The sequence below is a fragment of the Eleginops maclovinus genome, chromosome 14 (genome assembly GCF_036324505.1).
Source record: "Eleginops maclovinus isolate JMC-PN-2008 ecotype Puerto Natales chromosome 14, JC_Emac_rtc_rv5, whole genome shotgun sequence".
Taxonomy (NCBI): domain Eukaryota; kingdom Metazoa; phylum Chordata; class Actinopteri; order Perciformes; family Eleginopidae; genus Eleginops; species Eleginops maclovinus.
Genome location: NC_086362.1, coordinates 14,425,017 through 14,448,374, shown reverse-complemented (window position 1 = coordinate 14,448,374; position 23,358 = coordinate 14,425,017). Strand labels below are relative to the sequence as shown.

At 39.9% G+C, this 23,358-nt stretch overlaps 3 protein-coding genes across 3 annotated transcripts; 2 read left to right on the top strand and 1 right to left on the bottom strand.

The window, feature by feature from the left end:
- Positions 1-6,191: 6,191 nt before the first annotated feature.
- Positions 6,192-10,619, top strand: grpel1 (GrpE-like 1, mitochondrial). The gene is made up of 4 exons (XM_063900490.1): positions 6,192-6,346; positions 8,416-8,548; positions 9,113-9,194; positions 9,661-10,619. The coding sequence occupies exons 1-4, from the start codon at positions 6,222-6,224 to the stop codon at positions 10,005-10,007; spliced, it is 687 nt and encodes a 228-aa protein (XP_063756560.1). The 5' UTR covers positions 6,192-6,221; the 3' UTR covers positions 10,008-10,619.
- A 1,302-nt stretch (positions 10,620-11,921) lies between these two features.
- On the bottom strand, positions 11,922-17,278 carry tada2b (transcriptional adaptor 2B). The gene is made up of 2 exons (XM_063900489.1): positions 16,950-17,278; positions 11,922-15,674 (listed from the first exon to the last, which is right to left on the bottom strand). Exons 1-2 carry the CDS (start codon positions 17,217-17,219, stop codon positions 14,466-14,468), a joined length of 1,479 nt encoding a protein of 492 aa, XP_063756559.1. The 5' UTR covers positions 17,220-17,278; the 3' UTR covers positions 11,922-14,465.
- On the top strand, positions 17,020-22,852 carry cfap184 (cilia and flagella associated protein 184). The gene is made up of 3 exons (XM_063900487.1): positions 17,020-18,224; positions 20,956-21,303; positions 21,420-22,852. The coding sequence occupies exons 1-3, from the start codon at positions 17,478-17,480 to the stop codon at positions 21,732-21,734; spliced, it is 1,410 nt and encodes a 469-aa protein (XP_063756557.1). The 5' UTR covers positions 17,020-17,477; the 3' UTR covers positions 21,735-22,852.
- Positions 22,853-23,358: the final 506 nt, after the last annotated feature.

Genomic DNA, 23,358 nt, shown 5'->3' with positions numbered 1-23,358 from the left:
TTGTTTAGTTTGGGTTGTTTTGCTTATATTGATTAGTCTAGCTTGTTTTGCCTTTCTCTTTATAATAGTTTTAGCTTCAGTTATGTTGTGTTTAACAAGCGGGGATACTTTTTGTTTAACCTTGTTTTCAGTTGATTCTTTTGCTTTTAGTAAAGCTGAGTGCTGGTCATTGGGGGGGGGGCTAGTCACCCTCACTATTTGTTGTGGTGAAGATCACCGGGGAGCACGAGTGAGTGACCCGTTTGCTGTGTGGTTTGCTGTGGCTGCACCTGGTCAGTATTTGGTTGTGCTCTAGTGTCACGTGACGTAGCCTGCCACCCCATTAACTGGACTAAGCCCACCTTAGTTTTGGTTTCCTTTCTTATAGAATGTTGTTTTCTAACCCACAATTTTATTTCACAGCAACGTTTCCTGAGTTTCGTTTTTTTAAATTTAATTACATCTAATAAACATGAATTTGTTTTGAAACATATCTCTGCCCCTCAGTTCTCGAACCTGTTTCCTGATCGCTTTGTCTTTTTGTGTTTATTTCCAGGGGTGAAAGTCACTAGGTGGCGTTGTCGGTCCTCTATCCCAATTCAGTATAAGTTAAAATTATTAAACAGGTGCATGTGCATCAGGGCTGAGAGATGAGCATGTGCCAGATGAGATCTGTACTAGGTTTGTATAATATATAGATGATAGAATCCCCTCACAAGCTGAGACAGTTAAATTACCTTGTTGATACTGGAGAAAGTGTCCGGATTACTTGTATTACATATTTGGAGCAAGTCATACATAAAGGAGGCTCCCAAGCCTTTACTGCTTGCATCCATTCTCTCAGAACAGTGTCTCTGTCAAGTTGCAAGGTGGCCTCATATTTCGGAAGTCCTTTCATTTCCTGAGGCCAAGTTAAAGGAAGAAATTATCACATGACTTGAGGGAGTCATATCTGATTCTAAACTCTTCCATTAACCCCTGAGTAAGTTTTTCTTGTCGCTGTCAGCATCAGCATAAGAAATATTGTGTGTCCTGTGGCCTTCATCATGCTGAAGTGTGAACTGTCCAATGGCCACCATGAGTTCATCCTTACATTCCCCAATGGTCAGCTTTTCCTTCTGAAACCTAATGGATGTGAATTCAAATGTCAAGCATGTTGGCCAGTGCACAAGGGAGTCTCCCACCACATCCAGCGTAGTTTTGACACAATTCCGTTGTATATACCGACGTTAACAACAGCTGTGCACAGGGCGGCCAACTTGGCGTCCAGCCATCCAAGCCTGCCTCCTGGAAAAGTTTCACAGGTCCATCTGTTATGGCCTGCGCAGATTGTTCAGCACCCTGTTCATTCAGTCCAAGAAAGTCTGAAGTAAACTCTCTGCCGCTACGTTGCGGCTACGTAACTTTATGACCAAACATACGTTGCCGCCATGTAAGTTCTAACGTTGCTGATACGTGCGGGTGAAAGACGCGATAACGTTGCCGCAGCATATCTTGGCGACGTTATACCATTATTATTAAAGTGTCACCTGGCAGTAGTGATGGCAGTCTGACTCTGAAGCTTGGATACGTTCTTATTATACATCCATGTTGGATACGTGCTTCGAACACGTAACTACAATTCCATTGAACCACTGCTTCAAAGCTTGCTTCAAATCAAGTGTCATATGACGTCCGAAGCAGCAACTGCTTCTTCATTGCCTCAATGAATCACCCTACTGGTTTGCAGTCCAATCCAGTGATGTAATTCACTGCCTCGTCTCTATTCTGACAGGTGACAGGTTGAAACAGTTTAGAATTTGAGCGCCTTCACACTTTATATCCGTTATAAACAATGCCCAAGTATGGGTTGTTGTCATAGTTTGCGTTGTTGCTGTTGAGCTGTTGATATTACGTTTGTATTGGAGGATGACAGAGCCAGCCAGGAACGTAGGTCGTTCTGAGATTTAGGAACACTTCAAGATGTGGATAAGTCCTAAATAACCCAATACACATAATTCTCAATGTTTGTTTGTAAATAGAACTTGATATTCAGTCTTAGTCATAGACTGTATATACAGCGGGTAAAATAAGTATTAAAGACGTCACAATGTCTCTCGGTAAATATATTCCTAAAGGTGCTATTGACAAGAAATTTTCCTCAGATGTCGGTAACAACCCATGCAATCATACAAAGAAATCCAACCATAGATGTCCATGAATTAAGTTATTAAAATGGAATGACACAGGGAAAAAGTATTGAACACATGAAGAAAGGGAGGTGCAAAAAACTGGGTTACAGAAAGCCAAGACACCAGCTGAAATCTATCAGTAATTAGAAAGCAATCCTGCCCCTTGTCAGTGCAAATTAATATCAGCTGGTTCAGTCCCAACTGATGGCCTATAAAAAGGTCTCTCATTACCAAGGAGTCACACAAGAAAGATCTCATGATGGGTAAAAGCAAAGAGCTCTCTCAAGACCTTCGCAACCTTATTGTTGCAAAACGTACTGATGGCATTACAGAAGGATTTCTAAACTCCTGAATGTTCCAGCACTGTTGGGGCCATAATCTGGAAGAGGAAAGAACATCATTTCACCATAAACTAGCCACGACCAGATGCTCCTCGCAAGATTTCTGACAGAGGAGTGAAAAGAATTATCAAAAGATTCGTCCAAGAGCCAAGGACCACTTGAGCTTCAGAAAGACCTAGAATTAACAGGTACAATTGTTTCAAAGAAAACAATGAGTAATGCACTCCCCCGCCATGGCCTGTATGCACGCTCACCACGCGAGACTCCATTGCTGGAGAAAAAGCATGTTGAAGCTCGTTTAAAGTTTGCTGCACAACATTTAGACACACCTGTGAAATACTGGGAGTATATAGTCTGGTCAGAGGAGTCCAAAATTGAACTCTTTGGATGCCATAATACACACCATGTTTGAAGGTCAAATGGCACTGCACATCACCCCAGAAACACCAAACCAGCAGTGAAGTTTGGAGGTGGGAACATCAGGGTGTGGGGCTGTTTTTCAGCATACGGCACTGGCAAACTTCATATCATTGAAGGAAGGATGAATGGAAAAATGTACAGAGACATTCTTGATAAAAATCTGCTGCCATCTACCACGATGATGAAGATGAAACGAGGGTGGACATTTCAGCAAGACAATGATCCCAAACACACAGCCAAGGAAACTCTCAATTGGTTTCAGAGAAAGAAAATAAAGCTGCTAGAATGGCCCAGCCAATCACCTGACTTGAATCCAATAGAAAACCTATGGAAAGAACTAAAGATCAGAGTTCATAGAAGTGGCCCACGGAACCTTCAAGACTTGAAGACTGTTTGTGTGGAAGAATGGGCCAAAATCCCACCTGAGAAATGCATGTGACCTGTTTCTCCATCGGCAGGCCCCGATGGGATCCCAGGCAGGGTCCTGAAGGACTGCGCGCATCAGCTCTCAGCCGTCATGACGGACATCTTTAACACCTCACTGTCCCAGGCCATTGTACCAACGTGCCTCAAGACGTCCACCATCGTCCCTGTGCCAAAGGCCTCTACAGTGTCCTGTCTAAATGACTACTGCCCAATCGCTCTCACACCAATACCAATGAAGTGCTTTGAGAGGCTGGCTATGGCACACATAAAAAAGTCCATTGACATCACAGCTGACCCTCACCAGTATGCCTACAGACAGAACCGCTCCACAGCTGATGCAATCGCTGCTGTGGTCCACCACTCCCTGACGCATCTGGAGAACAAGAATTCATATGTAAGGCTGCTCTTCTTGGATTTGAGTTTTGCCTTCAATATCATCCCACAGACACTTGTCAACAAACTGTTGGCACTTGGACTAGCCCCATCACTCTGCAACTGGATCTCAGACTTCTTGACCAACAGACCCCAGTCCGTAAGGATTAAAAACGCCACATCGCCATCCATCGTCCTCAACACAGGCTCCCCCCAGGGCTGCGTCCTCAGCCCGTTGCTCTATACACTGCTCACACACGACTGCAAAGCTCACTATAACGGCAACATCTAAGTGAGGTTTGCAGACGACACTGCAGTGGTGGGGCTCATTACCAATGGAGATGATTCTGCATACAGGCAGGAGGTGGATGGACTGGAGCTGTGGTGCTAGAAGAACAACCTCTTCCTAAACATCGACAAGACTAAGGAGATGATTGTGGACTTCCGCAGGACCGGCACTGCCCCACCTCCCCTCTGCATCAATGGTGCAGCTGCGGAGAGGGTTCGTAGTATCAAATACCTGGGAGTACACATCTCCGACACCCTCACCTGGCACCAAAACTCCCTGACCCTCTTCAAAAAAGCTCACCAACGCTTCTACTTCCTGAGGAAGCTGAAGAAGGCAGGGCTGGACATCAACATCCTCAGCTCTTTCTACAGGTGTGTAGTGGAGAGCACCCTGTCCTCCTGCATTACTGTGTGGTACTGCAGCTGCACAGTGGCAGCAAAGAAGATGCGGCAGAGGGTGGCAAGGTCTGCACAATGGACCATCGGATGCGACCTGCCAGCCCTCTCTGAAACCTCTCGAACCGATGCAGGGGCAGAACGACCAGCAAAATGACGGACTCCACCCACCCTGCGCACAAACTGTTTTCCCTCCTCCCCTCAGGCAGAAGGCTGCGCAGCATCCGGGCAAGGACAACCAGGCTAACAAACGGGTTCTACCCAGATGCCGTCAGACTGATGATCTCAAACCCTACTGCACTGGCATGCCTGGAGTCTCTTTAAGCTGCTGCACTTTAATTTATTTTCTACTGCACTCTACTGCACTTTGTGCTGTGATGTTTTTAATGCTGGATAGGTCTAGCCAGGACAGGTCCTAGATATCCTTTTCTGAAGTCATTTAACTTGTCTTATTTTAACCTATCTATTTTATTCTCAAATTCATTCAGTCAGATAGCTAGCACCGAGGCCTGAGTACTATGTTTCGTTCCCGTTCATGTACCCCCCCATGTTGTGTGAATGACAATAAACATCTAAACTTGTTACCGACATCTAATGAAAATGTCATGTCAATAGCACCTTTAGAAATACATTTACTGAGAAAAATGATGACGTGTTCAATATTTATTTTACCCGCCGTATAAAGGTCTTAGTGTGTGGGCAAACATTCCCCCATCTAAAACCAACCCCTTCCCCGTAAACAGACATAATACAGCAAATAGGAGACCAAGGGGTGTCAACAAATATATTCAGGGGTGAAAATAACTACGGTAACTAAATAGTCAAGACATAATTTCTGGAACGGGTCAGCTTTCTGTCCCCAGAATTAGAACTAAACAAGGAGAAGCAGCGTTCAGTTATTATGCTCCAAATATTTGGAACAAACTCCCAGAACCCTGCAGGGCCGCTGCAACTCTTACTACTTTTAAATCCAGGCTGAAAACATTTCTTTTTGCTGCTGCTTTTAATTGAACTGTTCTTATCTGACATTGCACTGTGACTTTTATTCTGCATTTTAACTTTTGTGTTCATTTTATTGTCTTTGCTTTCAAAGGACTGTTTTTAAATGCATTTTCATAATGTGTTTATGCTGCACTATTATCTTAATGCTCTTAATGTCGTTCATTTTTGTAAAGCACTTTGAATTGCCTTGTGTTGAAAGGTGCTATATAAATAAACTTGCCTTGCCTTGTAGGCCATGTATACTAATAAAACAATAAATAATAATAAATTGAGTCAATGGCTCATATATGAATAAAAAGGCTTTTCCATCACAATGATTCAACTGGAAATATATACAATATTGATACAACTTGATGACGTGAAAATATGATTTCATTTTCATTGTTTAGTTATTCTTAGGGCTTTTCTCATTGGGAACTCAGAGTGAGAAAGTTCAGACTGTTGATATGTCAGACCTGGCTGTTTTTCACTCTTTGATCAACAGGGGGGTTTGTTTGCAAATGAAGCCTCAATAAATTAACCCGTATGTGAACCGGCTGTAAAGTTTCAAAGCTTCATGAAGCTTAATCTCGCCATCACTAGACCGATCTGGAAATCCACTCAGTTTTGGATAACACTACTCTACCAATCAATGACAGACTTAGAAGAAACGTCCTTGGTCACATGTGTAGCTTTCACCTTTAACTTATACTCAACCAAACTATAATTAGTCGTCAAAGTCTTTTCTGAATCTGATTCGATCAAATGGGAGATGGGTGTTCCTTACTGACTCATGATTGGCTCAAACTGCACGCTGCTCAATACGTGCGTCCGGTCTGCGTCATAGATGTCAGAGGTCAGCGTGTGTTACAGCGACGATATGCTCAGTGGTGTACATTTGAAAATGGCGAGTTTGTGTGCGCGAGCAGTCAGACAGAGCTACTCACTTGTAGCCAAATCTGCACTATCAAGGTAACGTATTTCAGTTTCGACTTCGTTCACTGCATTGTATCCGTAACAGCAATGCTAGTATAGGTTTGGCAGCGTTGTTTGTCCCTCTCATGTCAAGGAACGGCATAGCAGTAGCCAGCTAGCATATTTAGCAGCGTTCCTTCATAGAGCAGAATGATGGATGACCTTTAGAGTGAAGATTCACACTGAAACAGACTGTGGGTGTTTATGTTCGAGATGACCTGGCTGAAACCGGATCCTAACTTTCAAGTGTGTGTGTGTGTTAGTGTGTTAGCATTACATTGCTAGAAGGATGATGACATAACGTGACATAGTGAACGATGAAGCGTGGTTTGTGCTGTCAGATGTGCAAGAACTATTGGAGTTATTTACTAAAATAAGTAAAAGTAGCAATACTACAGTGTAGAAAATACTCGGTTACAAGTAAAAGTCCTGCATGCAAAATTGTACTGAAGTAAAAGTGTTACTAAATACTAATATACTAAAGAAACAACAGTAAAAGTACTCGGTATGCAGCATGACCCATTTAAGAAGCATATACTTTAAATGATTGTATTATACTTATTGATGCATTTATGTGTTCATCACTTCAATGTTGCACTTAGTAAAAGTGTAGTTTATTTGAATACATACAATTACTACTGGGTGGATTAACCTTTAATAATATATGATAATGTAGGTGATTTATATTTGTAGTAATAACATAATTCTGCAAAGTAACTACGTCTGTTAAATAAATGTAATGGAGTAAAAAGGACAGCATTTGGCAACAAATTGTCATGAATATAAAGTATAAAGCAGCATGAAATGATACAACAAAGTACAAGTACCTAAATGGTTTACTTGAGTATGTTTACTTCACTATGCCAAAATAACGTCAGAGCTTTCTGTTATGTTGAGTTAGACGTCTGCGTGTGTCTGTCTTGGATTTGTATTTTATCAGCGGATCGTTATGTATATCCTTAAATTGAGAGAATGCCAAACCAAATTCTGTTCTTAAATATGATAAATGAACACTCACTTCATCGTCAGTGAGCATGTACTGTAAAGCTTCAAACGATATGGATGAAAAATCATTCTAAGTAGAATAAGGTGTTATAAGAAAACATAGGACATGTGGGTGAATAGGCCTTTCTACTACTTTTTTATTCTATATTTAAGCAGAATTAGATTTGTTTTTATTAGGCTATATACAAGATTTACTCCAGACTAGGTGGGCATTAATAAATTAATTACGTACAGCTAGTTGAATGGCTGGTGTGTAAAATATTAATGCCTAAATCATGGGCATCACTTTGTTTTGGAAAGTGGTGGGGACACTTTTTCAGATAAAAATAAAACTGTATTGCCTGCCACCCTTTTTTTTTTTTTTTGGAAACACCTGTAGACACAGGATTTACAGAGTTAATTCTTGAGGAAGCCAATAATTAAAATGTGACAAAAAAACAGTTTCATCATGGTCGCTGTCGTCATGTTAGGTCCTTCTTCGGCATGGATTTTTAGATGCATTAAGTATCTCTAGCTGTAGTAGCTGTACATTTTAGTTAAATATCGCCTACCATATGTTTACATTTTAAATAAACTGTTTAAAGTTATGATGCAAGAACAACACCTGCAGTCCATGGGGAACAGTCTCTTGTGCTTGCACCAATTTAATTAATCTTCCTAAAGTGTGGAGACAAAAGAAAAAGTGTCATTTTGCTGAGACCAACTCGGTTAGAAAGAGCCAAAATGAGCAGGATTAGGAAATCTTAAACAGAACCAAAGTTATGTTTTTCTTTTGGGTACTGGGTGCTGCATTGTGGATTTGGTTGTTATTTAGTAAATATCCTGTTGGGAGGTTCACACTGCCTGGTTTAAGTTTGTTTTTAGAAATTTGTTAAGCTTTAAAACGTTTGTTAGTAATATTACTTGGACGTAATGTAAATAGTACAAACATTACATCTTCAATGGTAAAAAGTAATCTGAAACCAATTTCAGTTCAATAGTATACTTCCCAATATTGTATTATTACGCTACTTTTAATATGCCATAACATGATGCAAGTCTCCTCCCACTCCTCCACACAGAGCGCCTCCACGATTGTTATGCACAGCCAGCCAGCAGACGAAGGAGGAGGCTGAGAAGCCGGAGCAAAGTGCAGCAGAGACTCTCCTGACCGAGGATAAAGTCCGGCTGGAGGAACAGCTCAAGGACATGACGGTGAGTCTGCTCAATTTAAAGTTGGCAACAACCTTACACTGAAAAGCATCCCTATGGAAACGCTTTTCACAGGTAGATTCAGAAAATACAAATTTCACAGTCCACATGCAATTTTTGAAACAAAAGCTTTTCTCTGCATTTTTCATATCTTCTCTAAACGCAAACAGCCATTTAACATCACTGAAAACTGGCCTTTTTTAACAAACTCATTCTCGGGTGAAGATGGTTACGAACTCGTACTTCATATTTGTACGTAGGGTCAACAAAATGCTTCATTGATAAAAAAAAAAGATGAGGGTTTGACCAAGGAAATGTAGGATTAGCCATTGTGGTTTTGAGCATCACATTTAAAAACGAAGTAGTATGGCTTGATGGATATTATTGGAAAAGGGGCTGCACACAAAAAATGGTATTCCTTTGGGAATGGAGGACATTTCAACAAAATACCATTCAATTTTTGAATACCACTTTAAAAATAAAGTACTCAACAAACATGGTAACTGATTATAGTGATATTGAATGTGTTTTTAATGCCATGGGTCACAATTCCTATCGTGTTTCCAGGAAAAATACAAGCGGGCCTTAGCAGACACGGAGAACCTCAGGACGAGGAGTCAAAAGATGATAGAAGATGCTAAATTATACGGTAAGAAATCTCCACCTAAACTCAGCTTAAAGTGGTCTCTGCAAAAAGTAATCCTTTCAAGACAAAATGTGCCATATTTAAATGATTAAATCACTCATAAAAGGCCAGTCTAAGCCTTTTGGATTGTGTCTTTATGTAACTGGGTGTTGGTTTGGTCTACTTACACTTTAACCACCTTCCAAAACATCAAAAAACAACAATCAAGTGACTAAAACATTTAGCTTGTATCAAACAGATCTGTAACTAACATTAAACAATCAACAAATAAATTAAAATCCATTAAATCACTGAAAAGTAAATCTTGACGCTCAAGTTTAAAAACATTTACCGGTCGGCGCAAATTTGCATCTATTGCATTGACTTCGGTGTAAAACCTACCTTTTACACCCGTAATGGAGACACAACATTTATGATAAGAGAGATTTTAAGCATGTCGAATAATGTTGTAAAATGCTTCCATCCCCAGGGATCCAAGGATTTTGTAAGGATCTGCTGGAGGTGGCTGACATATTGGAAAAGGCCACAGAGAGTGTGCCCAAAGAGGAAGTTACAAGCCAGAACCCACACCTGAAGAACCTGTACGACGGCCTGGTGATGACCGAGATCCAGGTTCAGAAGGTCTTCACAAAGCATGGCCTATCCAAGCTCAATCCCGATGGCCAGAAGTTTGACCCCTATGAGCATGAAGCCCTCTTTCATGCCCCCATGGAGGGCAAGGAGCCTGGCACTGTAGCCATAGTAACCAAAGTAGGCTACAAGCTTCATGGGCGCACCCTCAGGCCAGCATTAGTGGGCGTGGCCAAAGCTCCCTAGAAGTGATTACTTAACTGACCAAGTGGCATTTCCTTTGTTGCCTGGGTAACAGATGACCTCAGGTGTAGCAACATGGCAAGGGTCAAAGAGACGGGAACCTAACTGGACAGAACTTTGTATCTTGACATAGTCCGTCAGTTTTTAACCTATACATTTACACCTACACTTTGTCTGGACGGAACAGTCAATACTGTAGACCTCCCGCTCTTCATCAGTTATGCGAGTCACCTCATCGTAATCCAACAATCCACAAATTGAGAATAAGTGCTGATTCTTTACGGCTATCATTCCAGACTTCTGTTTAAAGCCCACATTATCTTGAAATGCACCTCTTGGGTTTTCTTGTTCCAGAGGTTTGAGTTATAATGTGAATAAACCAAGGAACAGTATTTGATGATCTGAAAGGTTGTGATTTCACTTGGTCTATTTCCTTCTATTATTCATGTGGTAACGAACACACTTCAGTAAACCAGCCTCAGTAAACGTAATATTTCTGATCAAAAATGTGGCTCTGTGGTGCCTGACAGTAATGTTACAGCTTTAAATGACCTGTATGGATCTTTGTTCAAACGGACACTGCATCCGAATAAAAGGATCAACTTTTGAAAGGAATCTTGGTTAATGCTTTTCGTTTATACATCTCTTTTTCCCTTTGTGCAGAGATTTTCAGCTGTAGGCCACAGAGGTAGAGACAAAAAGATCATGTGCATGTAGTTGTACTAAAAACAAGGAATGTTGGGTATTGCAGTTTGACTCTCACTGACATGGTCCACTGTAGCAGCAGTGACTGACAGCTCATGACGCTACTTGTTCTGAGTCTTTACTCATATCAAACCTCAACACAGCACATTTTTTACATACAGTTTTAGATTCATATCACACTTTTCAGGAATGCTTGTATTACTTTTAATAATACTGATGACACCTGTAGACTTCAGACACTGCATACATATCCAGTGATTGGCATTAGAACACTGCAAAGAGGAACTGTGTATGACTAATTCAGTATACTTTGAACCCAATTTGCCCAAAAAGTGGCAAGCAGTTTGAGGATATTACTATTTAAGGTAATGAATGTAATTATTTTATTTCCGTTTCAAAAGATGTCTTCATTATGAACCAATAGGCAATGAGAGATGCGCAATATACTCATGGTATCTGCATTTCTTTTCATTCCTTTGTGTCATAGCCAACAAACTATTTGTGAGTGGTTGTAACTTTCAGGATGGGGTCTTTAAATTGAAGGTGTTCACAATAAAAAGCTCAGTGGCTCAGCGGCTCAGCAGGTACAGCTGGCCGTCCTCCACCCTGAAGATCATCATTTCAAACCTTGTTACTTTCTTTGGACATACTGAAAAAATGTTACGGAAGGCTATGCCATCAGTACATGTAAAATGAGCATTTAATATCCATGTATGAATGTGTGTGAGGGTTTAGATTGAGTGTAAAAGCCATTCAAACAGAAGAAAGTGCTTGTGACTGCAAATTCATTAACACAAGAAATAACTCCTTAATCTTTGCAATTATGAAATAGTTCTGGACTGATCATGTACATTTTCCATACTGAAACTAGTTGAAAGTGGCATTTTTATTAGATTTTATGACTGTATAAGTGGTTCCCTTTAAGAACAGTGAATCACTCTTTGCTAGTGTAACTCGTCAGTACACAATTACATGGTGAGTTAACAAGCCCTCTTTCCATCTCTAATAAAGGCTTTTGGTTTGACCTTTCAGTCTCACTATTATTGACAACTATTGGAGAGGACTGTTAAAAGTGTTTGCTTCTTTTAATAAACCTTCATACATACCTTTTCATGCTCTGACAAAGTAACGTGACAGCTCAGCAGTATCAGACCAGAGATATTATAAACAGCACAGCTGCATGCCAGCACTTTCAATCCCAGAAATGCTTAATCTCTATCAAAAATTATTTTTACTTTATTACAAAATCTATGAACATTAACATGACACAAAATACTGTACATTTCACATGTGAGTAATTATTTCCCCAATGTATCTTACAAATCTATCTACAATTGGTGACAAAAATAATGCAAAATCCCCCTTACAAAAAATATTATACCATTGGAAAAATATCATTGCCACTATTTTAGGACATTGTTCATTTGGTTGCACATGCAGAAAGATTTACTATCAAAATCTGAAAAAGAATATTCATACAAATGAGAGGCATCTATATGAATGCAGTTCGGTGCATGGGCTGGAAGGTAGCCTTTTCTTTTTCAACTGTTCAGATGACATTTTGGGACCGATATCTCACCTGAACTACCTTTATCCCTTTTGAGCAATGCCATTATGCTCACACATTCCCCTCAGCTCACCACAAACAGTGTTGCCTGTTGCACAATCAGCATCTCCAAAAGACAGTTGACTAATACATCAAACTCCAGTCATAAATACAATTAGCCATGGGTTTATATTCAACACAATGGGAACAGAAACATATGTATGTAAAAATGAGCCAATAATTATGGTGGAAGATGGATTCCCACATACTTAGCATTTCTGAAAACTATGAACTACTAAACCCAGAGCACCTGAAGAAGAGTTACTTAGCAATACAAAGGCTTGAACTATAGTATTCTACTTCTTGTAATCAAATTAAATGAAATCTCAAAACTTAGCATGCCTCTTAATACTTTCCATTTTCCTATTATCTCTTGCACAGTCGATGTTGTTCTCGTTGAAGTGGTTCATTTTATATATACTTGTTTGCCCCTTAAAGAAAAGGTTTGGTTGTATAGTTTTTAGGAAATGACTCAAATGGGAGGAAATGCACTTGTCAGCCATTTGGTGTGCTAGAGAATGTTAATGTATGTGGGATTGAGTCCAAATGACAAACAGTGTGTGTGTTCACTTTAATAAAGAAAGTGTGGCTCATAGATTTAAATGGAACTGTACGGCAAACAGGATTTACAAAGATCAGGCTTTTGATACAAACAATAGGTGGTTTTGGTCTTTTCATGGGATGTGTTTACAATAAGAGAAATCTAAAATATCCCCAGATTTATCTCTGAAATATAACCTAACGTTGATTAAAATGGTACATGACTGTTGACCATAACAGAATATTAACACCCTCGTCTCAAGTTCTACAGTGAAGAGGAGCATTTACTTTTTAAACACCACAAAAAAAGGCAAAGCTGCTTTTGAGGCAATGCATACAGCTAGAGAACTAATGCTACTCATAACTAGCATTTCCCCTAAAAACACATACACTCGTTACCCCCTGGGAAGCTGTGTACATGTGATGATGTCGCCCAAAGGGCTTAGGTTTGATGTAAGGGCCTTTTGAAATTCAAATGCATACAATGAGGCAGACGGCTGTTCCCCCTAGTTGAAAATATAAATATGTGTACTATTAGATTGCCTTACCTTCAGACTTGATTAACTAAATGCAGGCATCGATTCACATTAATCTGCCTGACTTATATTATGTTGACAGTAGAACATTTAAAGCTGTGCTTTGATGCACTCATTTTTCTGTAAAAGTAAAGATGTTTGGCCAAATAAGTACAATGAAATGTTCATCGGCCATTTCAGGTGAAAAACTAAAAGATAAATGAATACAAATTAAAGCCTGAAAGCGTTGTTGAAGCCTGTTGTCCCTGATCGATGGATTGTGTAATGTTCTGTAAATGATCTTCAATCTTCTTTGGCATTTATTTCTTGTTGCTCATTGGCTGATGTTTGTGCCAAAACTGATATATCAGAAGATCTAACCATCTAGCTCTGTCAACCACATTTTGATTGCAAGTGCTCCGTTCATAAAAAGCAGGATGATGCTTCAACCCTGCTGCTGTTTCTCCTTATCCAATTAGTCAATAAGAAGAAGAAAATTCCTAGTAATGAGTGTTTGCTGCAGGTGCATAAAAAAGTCTAGGAAATGAAGGCCGTAAAATGTATGAAAATGTAAATGGTAGCTGTAGTTAGAAAGTCCAGCTTTACCCGATAACAAAGATAACTGAGTTTATTTAAATAGAGCCAAATCCTAAAAAATATCTACCAACAAAAGTGATTATTGTCAAACTTTTTAAAGTCAATGTGATGTTCCTATTGCCCTTTTCCATGTCAATGTTTGGATTTTAAATCTAACAATCAACCTCTTGCAATAGCACTTTAATATCTCTGCAGCTATGTTATACTTGTTAGCATTGTAGTTCTTATTCATGTAGTAAAAATATGGACACAAAAAACATTGAACCCAAAGTGGTTTTTTTTCAGCCCTGTCCCTTGCCAAGTCTAAAAACAGAGGCTTATTTTCTTCTTAGCCCTCATATGAAAATATATATATATAATTATTTTGTTTTTCAGTGGGGCATCCTCTTTCTTTGTAATGTACATATTCACAATGTCAACTCTGAAAAATGCCAGCAGTTGCCTACAGAGCTTTTAGCGAATCATAGACGTATAACTTCCTGACCAAAGACAGGGCCGCTAAGAGGCATCTCGGGATATCCAGCCGCTTTCCGTTAAGAAGGTGAGAATACGCTTCTTGAGGACCTTGTCCAAGTAGCTGGGCAGCCGGCTCTTGGCTGGGATCCCTTGCCTTTTCTGCAGGTGGTCTTTGATGATGATGGTTTTGACAGTCAGGTAGCGTGCTGGGCTGAGGTTCAGAGAGTTGCACAGCACCTTCTCCCTGTCCGACAGCAGCTCGAAACCTGTCAGATTCTCAATGGCGGCAAATTCACCATCTTTGCCCTCTTCCTTAATCCCACAACCAACCCCCAACCCTCCAGCTATGCCGCCTCCCCCTCCAGCTCCTCCCCCAAGTCCAATCCCAGAGCCAAGCCCGCCCCCTCCTCCGCTGCCCCGTTTGGAGGTGACCACGCCTTTGTTTTCTTTACGTTTCTCTCGTTTGTGGCGCGCTGCTTCATATTCTGCAGACTCTTCCAGGCGGGCGATGCCGTTGCGCCGGTAGCGCTGCAGCTCACGCACTTTGGTTCTTAGCACACGCTCTTTATACATGTTTTCAAAGAAGTCTTCAAATTCCCGATTGGCCATGAACTGACACAGCCCCCGCAGTCTGACTCGCTGCTCCTTCTCTTCCTTGGTGATCTTTCTTTTGGGCGTACTGGCAACAGGGCCTGATCCTACTGCAGCTGTGGAACCTGATCCAATTGTGCCACTGCCAGCTGCTACCCCGCCTGCACCACCAGCAGTCCCAATGACTCCCAGTGCTGGTTTCTCCTTCTCCTTGTCTTTCTTGTCTCTGCCCAGAAACGCAGGCACCAGGTTGTAGTCTCGTGCGATGTTCTTACGTCTTTGGCGTTCTCTAAGCTTACGCACATACATATCCACATGCGCACGTTTCATTTCAATTTCCACATCCTCGTCGTCGTAGTTCACAGACAGCCCGCTAATGAGCTTCTCTGCATCCTGGTCATATTCAATCTCATAGTCGTCACGTAGTGGCATGTATCCCAGCTGCTGCTGGTCTGCAAGGTTGATATCCAGGGGTGGGAGAGGAGTGGTAAGGCTAGGAGACAGTGGCCCCCCGCTGGGACAGGTGTGGTCCGTCACCCGGTTGGGAATGCTCTCAGGGATGCAGGCCTTACCTAGGTTCCCGTGGATGTACATGGTGACATAGTGTTCCATGACTTCCTGAGGAGTTCGGGATGCTCCGACGTGAGCTGCCATGTCCTCCTGAAAGACAACATAAACGTCTTAAATATCTGCTTTTAAATCATTAGTTAGACTGCAAGTTGAAAAACAATTCCCACTCATTTCTTTAACATTTAATTTTAGGCGTTGGTAATTGAATGAAAATTAGCATATAGCTTTTCAAGAAATAATGGTTTTATTTATTTGCAACATTATAGTAAAAAAACTGTATTCAGTGTTTTTACTATTATTATATTCAGTATATATAAATAATTCAAGATTTAATTCAAATTCAAGGGTTTTATTATCATGTGCACAGTAGCTTCAGTGAAGTTATCGAAATAAAAATCTTTGGTCCCGAGCTCCTCCAACAATGCAACGTATTACATATTAGAAAAAATAAAATAAAAAATAAAATGTGTGCGAAATGAATTTTTGTGCAGGTTATGTTGCAAGACCAGCCTTCTGGTGCAGATGAAGTTACCTATATATATGTCAGAAAAATCAATAAATACAATAAGCTAAATGATGCAGAGAATGTTGAAAGTGAGCCAGTAAATGCAGGATTCTATGTACATGTAAATAGAATAAATAATGTAACCAAATGAGTATTTAACTCACTGAGCAGCAACCCTTCAGAAGAACATAATAGTGTGGAAATTGAACAACATGCAATCATACGATTCAACATATGAAGCAGACAAAGTTTGCAGTTACAGAGGCACTTAAACTCTAAAATGGTAACGCTTTAAAACCTTAAGGTATAATTTACATTTTAGCCTATTACTTTTGTTGTAACTAGTAATGGGATTTAGTACATTTCATTCAAAAGCTTGAACTGTAACCCTCAAGCTAGGTATATTTTGTTTTGAGTGTATCCTTGATAATGATACTTATGGTATATTTTGTGTGCATTGTGTGCATCATTCCCTTCTTTTTTTGCCCGTGGCGTACGTTGATTATTTTGACGTCATTTGACATCCATAAAGTCACAACGGTCTCATAATTTGGAAGCCTACTACTCGTTAGCTCATTTGCTTGATTAATAAGTTCGAACTTATATACAAATAAATAAACGTGGGAATGTAAGTTACTGAGTATTCATGCTCAGTCGTCCAACGTTTACCACAGTAGCCCAAGAAAAGAACTGAACTGCCATAAAGGTCATTCGATAACACAATATTATTGCTAATAATATAGACAACTTTCACTCCTGGAATGTTTTGAGTACCCTACTTTAAACACAGCTAGTGTAGGAGTGTATGGTGTAAACATACAGAGGGAAATAATAAGTGAATAACTTAAAAAGTGATGTACCCAGTTTCCAAACCCATACTGCTCGATAGCATCGAGGAGCGACTGCTCTTCCCTGCTGGTCCATCCTCCCTCTGCCTCGGGACCCCACAGAGAGAACCGACCGCCGTCGACCTGCTGGTAGCCGTGCCATCTCCGGTGATTACCGATTTCTGCACCCGCCGAGAAGCACTCCGGGCACAGCTCGATATCGGGACAGTCGGTGCAGCGAAGCCGCAAGTTTGTAACATCTGCAAGGCAGTTAACGCAGTACTTTTTCCCCAGGTCGGCCATGTTGCCTGGCTCCTGCTTCTTGTTGTTGGAGGCAGAAGTGCGCGCGTGCGCACTGCGATCATCGCCGCGCGACCTACTCACATCCTGCTCTGTTAATATTCATGAGCAGAGGTCAGGGCGGCTTGGATTGGCTCCCTACACCAGTTTCCAGGACAACTGAAACAAAACGAACAGATTCATTCACTGCAGACTTGCACAAGCTGCCGAGCTTTACACAAATTAAATAATATTTTCTATTCGATTCTATCGCTATTGAAAATGGAGGGCGAGACAGAAAATGAGGTAAAGTACGATTTCGGGACGTCAGCAGATTCTTCGAATGTGGAAAACACTTCTTATACTAATGGAAATGGAAATGAAAAAGAAAATGTCCCAGCTACAATAGCTGCATCAGATCATGTTGAAGAAAACTGTGTCGCTAAAGAGACCCTCACTGAAGAAGCAGCTACATCTGAGCCATACGAGGAAAAAGGAAAAGAGTTCCTTGGTGTCCATAACATCAACACAACAACAAATGAAGGTTCGCATGGTATTGACGTGGATATGAATGTAGTCAATGAACAGGCAAAGTTTCGAAAGGGGAGTGTAGTTTTTGAAATAAATAGCCATGATGAAGATGGACCTCCCAGGTTGCCTCTTGAGGCCCTGGAGAGACTGAACACCACACTAGAAGAAAAGAAGGTTGGGGGAGAGCAATCCATTCCTGCTCCTGCTGAGAATGAAGACCTCAACTATGCAGAGTGCATGCAGCTCCACCTGGAGCTGTGTGAGGAAAGAGATAAAGCCAGCCAGCGCTGCTGCCTGTTGCAGAGGAAGTTGGCTGAGTTCTTCCACAAGAAGGCCAGAGTTGATCCCCAGGTGATACAGGTTTCAAAGGAGCTGCAGGAGTATGAGAAGCAAATAACCATCCTGACATACCTGAAACAGCAGTTTATCACTTCTACAGAGACATTTGGAAAGCAAGTAGAGGAGCTGAGGTTCATTTCTGAAGAGAAGAGGGAAAAGGTTTGTCTTACTGTCCGGGGATCTGCATCTTTCCTGTTCTGTGCTAAAACTTTGCCTTTAATAGCTGTATAATTTCCAAGTAAAAATGTTGTAAATGTTTTGTTAAAATACTAGTATAGCATTATTAAACTAGATTTAAAAAAAACCCTATAAAACAGATAAACCAATACAATGCAGCAAATGGTAGCATAACACTTAGTGCATTAACCAGGTGAGACCTGTTTCTAAAATTCAAAGGGGAACTACACCAATTTTACAGTGTTGGGGGAGTACTCTGAAGTGTCTCCAAAAAGATCTGTGTGAAGTCCAAAATATGCCCTCAAGTGATCTCATGAATGCCAGAGTCAGCTGTGGCTGAAGTTTAAAGGTGTGTATTTTCAACTAGGGTGTGAAGTTAGAAAGAGGTAAACTGACCTCTGTAGCTCCAGAACTCTTAATTCTGCTTTAGGCCATATAAGCCAAGTTTTGAAGTTTTGCACTTCAAAGTTAAATCCATCAACATTAAGAGAATGGACTGTGTTCAAGTGCACAGTTTTATCATAAACACGTTTTCTATATGAATGATCATAACCCAACACTGGCTGGTGTCTATACATACTATATATACTATGACTTTTTGTTTTTGACATACTAAACGTACTGTTACATACTAAACTATGACTTTTTAAATATACTATAATATGATTTTTAGTTTAATGGCTTTGTATACTGCAGGGTAGCTGCTGAATTTACTCCAGGTGAACTAAAGTCTGATTTAAGGGCTGATTATATTTACCATCATTAATCCAGATCTGTAAAGAAACTAAAGGGATTAAATACATGTAGTGGAGTAAAAGTACACCATGTACCTCTGAACTGTAGTGGAGCAGGAGTACAAAGTAGCAAACAATTATATACTCAAGTGAAGTAAAGAACCTCAACATTTTACTTAAGTACATTGCTTGACAAAATAAATCTACTTAGTTTCTTTACACCACTGATACTATGACGTTATTCAACATTCAATGATCCTTTTAAATAATTTCAGAAATACTATACCATGACCTTTTTCATTATATTTCCGTATAAGTCATAATGAAGTTCAAATAAAGTTTACATATCATAGTATGTAGGAAAAATGAAATTGTTATGCCTATTAGAATGACATGACAAAACTCAATGGAATTATATCAGTAAATATAAAAAAGGTCACAGTATAGTCAGACTTAAAAATATGGTAATGGTTGTGATATATTCCGTCAAAAATCATTGTGTAGTAAAAGATCTCATGAAAACAAGTTTATAGTATAATCATTTGGAAAATAATTACATAAAAAAACATAGTTTTACGTTGAAAATATAATGAACAATGAAGAAGAATGTCATGTTGACAAATATAATGAAAAATATAGAAAAGTCATTGTATATTATACAACAAGCATATTATAGTATGTAGACAAAATGACAACAGTCATAGTATAATTTATTCTTCACAAAACTACACAGTACAGTGTACCGTGTACACAATTATTAAGCAAGTTGTATTTGAGTCATTTAATTATTGAGCAACTACATTGCTCCCGGTCAATCCAATAAACATCAAACCTGAATACAAATAAAACTGAGGTTTTGGCTTTCTTAGGAGAAAATCTGTGTGTGCACAATTATTGGGCTACTATTAGTGTGCAGAATTATTGGGCTACTATTAGTGTGCACAATTATTGTGCAACTAAATGAAAAGCAAAGATTTCCCTATCTCACTTGTAGAAGGCCCCACAAGTCCTCAATAGGAGGGTCTACGTCAGGTGAGGAAAGGTTAAGGTTAGGTGAGGAATGGGGCCATGTCATTATTCTTTAATCTTTAAGGCCCTCACTGGCTAGCCACGCAGAGGAGTACTTCGATGAATGTGATGGAGCATTGTCCTGCAGAAAATCCTGGTCTTCTTGAAAGATGCAGCCTTCTTCCTGTACCACTGATGTGAGAAAGTGTCTTCTGAAAACTGGCAGAAGGTTGGTCTGTTGATTTTGAGTCCATCTCCAACCCAAAAAAGGTCCAACTAGCTCCTCTTTAATAATACCAGCCAATACCAGTACCCCAGCATCCATCTGAAAGACTTTTTAAAATGTTTGACTTTTCAGAGTCAGTTAAATCTCTTTTTTTGGTCCATTTTGCCTGAGGAAAAGAAGCTGTCTAATAATTATGCACAGCTTGATATAGGGTGGTGATCCCCCTAGGCATTACACAAATACTCCTCACTTAATATGCTTAAACCCAATAAGAATTCAAGTTTATACAGCTTGGAGTTGGTGAATACTCGCTTAATAATTGTGCACACAGTTAGTCTCTTCTGATGCAAGGCATACGCCAGATTTCACCGGATATTTTTTTTAATCTATGAACACTTACAAACATCGGGCCCAGTCAATTGGTATAGATGGAGGTCAGAAGCTCTAAGGAGAATAGATTAAACACAAAATGGTTGTTTAATCCTAAAAACACTAAGTGATCTAAAAGTGTACTGCTGTAGGAGCACACCAGACCAGCTCTGGGACAGGAAAATCCTATTTGCAGTTGTAAAAATTCCATATAGCAAGTACTTTTATAGAAATGTCTCCTTTGTATTTTCCTGAAATCCCAAATAACCATCTTGTAACCCAAATATATTTAAGCAGCAAAATTTGGGGACCTCTACAGGTTTGGAACTAGTATTGATTGTGTGTTTTGTTGTTCTGGCCATGTCTCTGTTGTCAGGTGGGAAATGAATGGCAATCATTGATGGCACTAAAGCAGGATGTAGCTGTGACAGTACTGAGTCGACACCTTGGTAAACAAGCGGCTCAGGCCAAGGTGGAGACAGCCTTGGAAACAGAGAAGCTTCTACAGCACGAGCTGAACAGGCTGCGCCTCAAAAACATCAAGCTGAGGGCCAACATTCACAGGCTGGAGGGAGAACTTTGTGAAGGGGAAACACATGCCAGGGACCCCCTACTTCTACACTTTGATCTGCTGCATGCTGAGAGGCTAGAGCTGAAAAAACACACTGAAAAGCAAAATGAGGAATGTTTAAAGACGCAGCTAAAGATCAGAAGCAGCTTGGAGGTACGTAGAACAATCCACAGGTACATATTGCGTCAAAGTCGTTTCTGTATTTGTATCTCAACATATGACTCCAGAAATAGATAACCCTAACATTGTGTTTTCTTCGGCACTATCAGCTCCTGTCAAATATTAAGGAGAAATTGTTATGGAGTCAAATGGAGGCCCAGGCCAAGCGAGAGCAGCTTGCCATGTTGGAAGCAATGGTGGCCAGGAAAAGGAACTTCCTCACAAGGACTAGGCAGGCACGCAACAGCCTTCATAGCGACAACCTGCGGCTGAGAGAGCATCGCGGACTGCTGGGAAACAGGGTCCTGCTGCTGGACTTTGAGGACACTGTGAACGCCTATGAGTACATGGAGGGACAACTAAAGGATCTGAAGCGCCGGCAAGCTGAATTGTCTTCAGTTGTGGCAGATGGAAGAAGAAGTTGATACAATCTAATTAATGAATGAATAATTAATGATCACACAATACAATAAAATGCCAGAATCAAAACAGCTGAGCAGGAGTACACTGACCAGGTTGACATTGATTTTCTGCACTATGAAAAGTGGAAGGCTTAAGAACAAATAAGTTAGGAAAAAAGACAACTCAAATGTCCGCAAGTAAATGTTCATTTGAAGTAGTTCAAATACTATATTGGACAATACAATGGTTAACACAGAGTTCAGACCAAAACATCAGATGTTAAAGGACTGATATTTTATTTTTATAAATTGCATACACACACACACACACACACACACACACACACACACACACACACACACACACACACACACACACACACACACACACACACACACACACATAAAAGGTTTTCAAATTATTTTTAATGTTAAAAAACAAATCACTTTAATATCAGTTTAAAATTGATCATTTACCCTGTACAAATAAGTATATAGAGTAAGTATAACTCAGAGATCAGAAAATTATAAACTGCAGAATGACAATTCTAGAATGTTGAATGACTGTAGGAGCCATCTTATGTGTGTTGTTGTCATTTCCATTTAGTTTGTTTGTATTTATCTTGCAATATTATTTTGAACACTTGTTGGCTGTGGTTAGTTGCACTGAGGTGTATAAATAGGGGTCAAAGGTAACAGGTAAGGGAACACAGGATTAGGGCAAACAGTTCTTCCCAGACCACAGACACCGGAACAACAGACCAGGCAAAACATATCGTATTTTAAACTAAACTGTAAATAACCCTGAACTAAACTGCATCTGCTGACCGGAAAACCATCTTGTTTGTGTTTGCATACGATCACTCTCACCCTCATCTGTGATATTATGACACCACGGAATGTTGAAGGACAATTACAGAATGCTGAATGGAAATTCTAGAATGTACAATGTGTGTTCTAGAATGCCAAATGACAATTCTAGAATGTTGAATGACAATTTTAGAATTTTTATAACAAACCTAGGATGTTGAATGGAAATTGTTGAAGGACAGTTCTAGAATGCTGAATGGAAATGTTAGGATGTTAAATGACAACTATAGAATTTAAATAAACATTCGAGAAGTTGAGTGACTATTCAAGAACGCCATTTTTGAACTTGTGGTTCATTTATTTTTCTGAAACATTTATAGTTTATTCATTTGCATTACTTATAGATTGGTCTAGCAACATAACTTGCACTAGTTTCATTATGCAATATTTAAATTGGTAATTAAAGTTTTTGTCTTATGTCCAATATATTATATGCTGCATTGTTGGAGGAGCTCAGGACCTAAGAGGTCCATTGCCATAAATACACTGTTGCTACAGTGCCAATGACAATAAAAACCCTTGAACCTTGAATACGCTTATAATAAATAGTTTTTTGGTTCTTTTGTCATTTAACAATCTATAATTGTCATTTAACATTCTACAATTTCCATTCAACATTCTGTAATTTAAATTCAGCATTCTAGAATTGTCCTTCAACATTCCGTTTTGTCATAATATCACAGATGAGGGTGAGAGTGATCGTACGCAAACCGAAACAAGATGGTTTTCCGGTCAGCAGATGCAGTTTAGTGCAGGGTTATTTACAGTTTAGTTTACA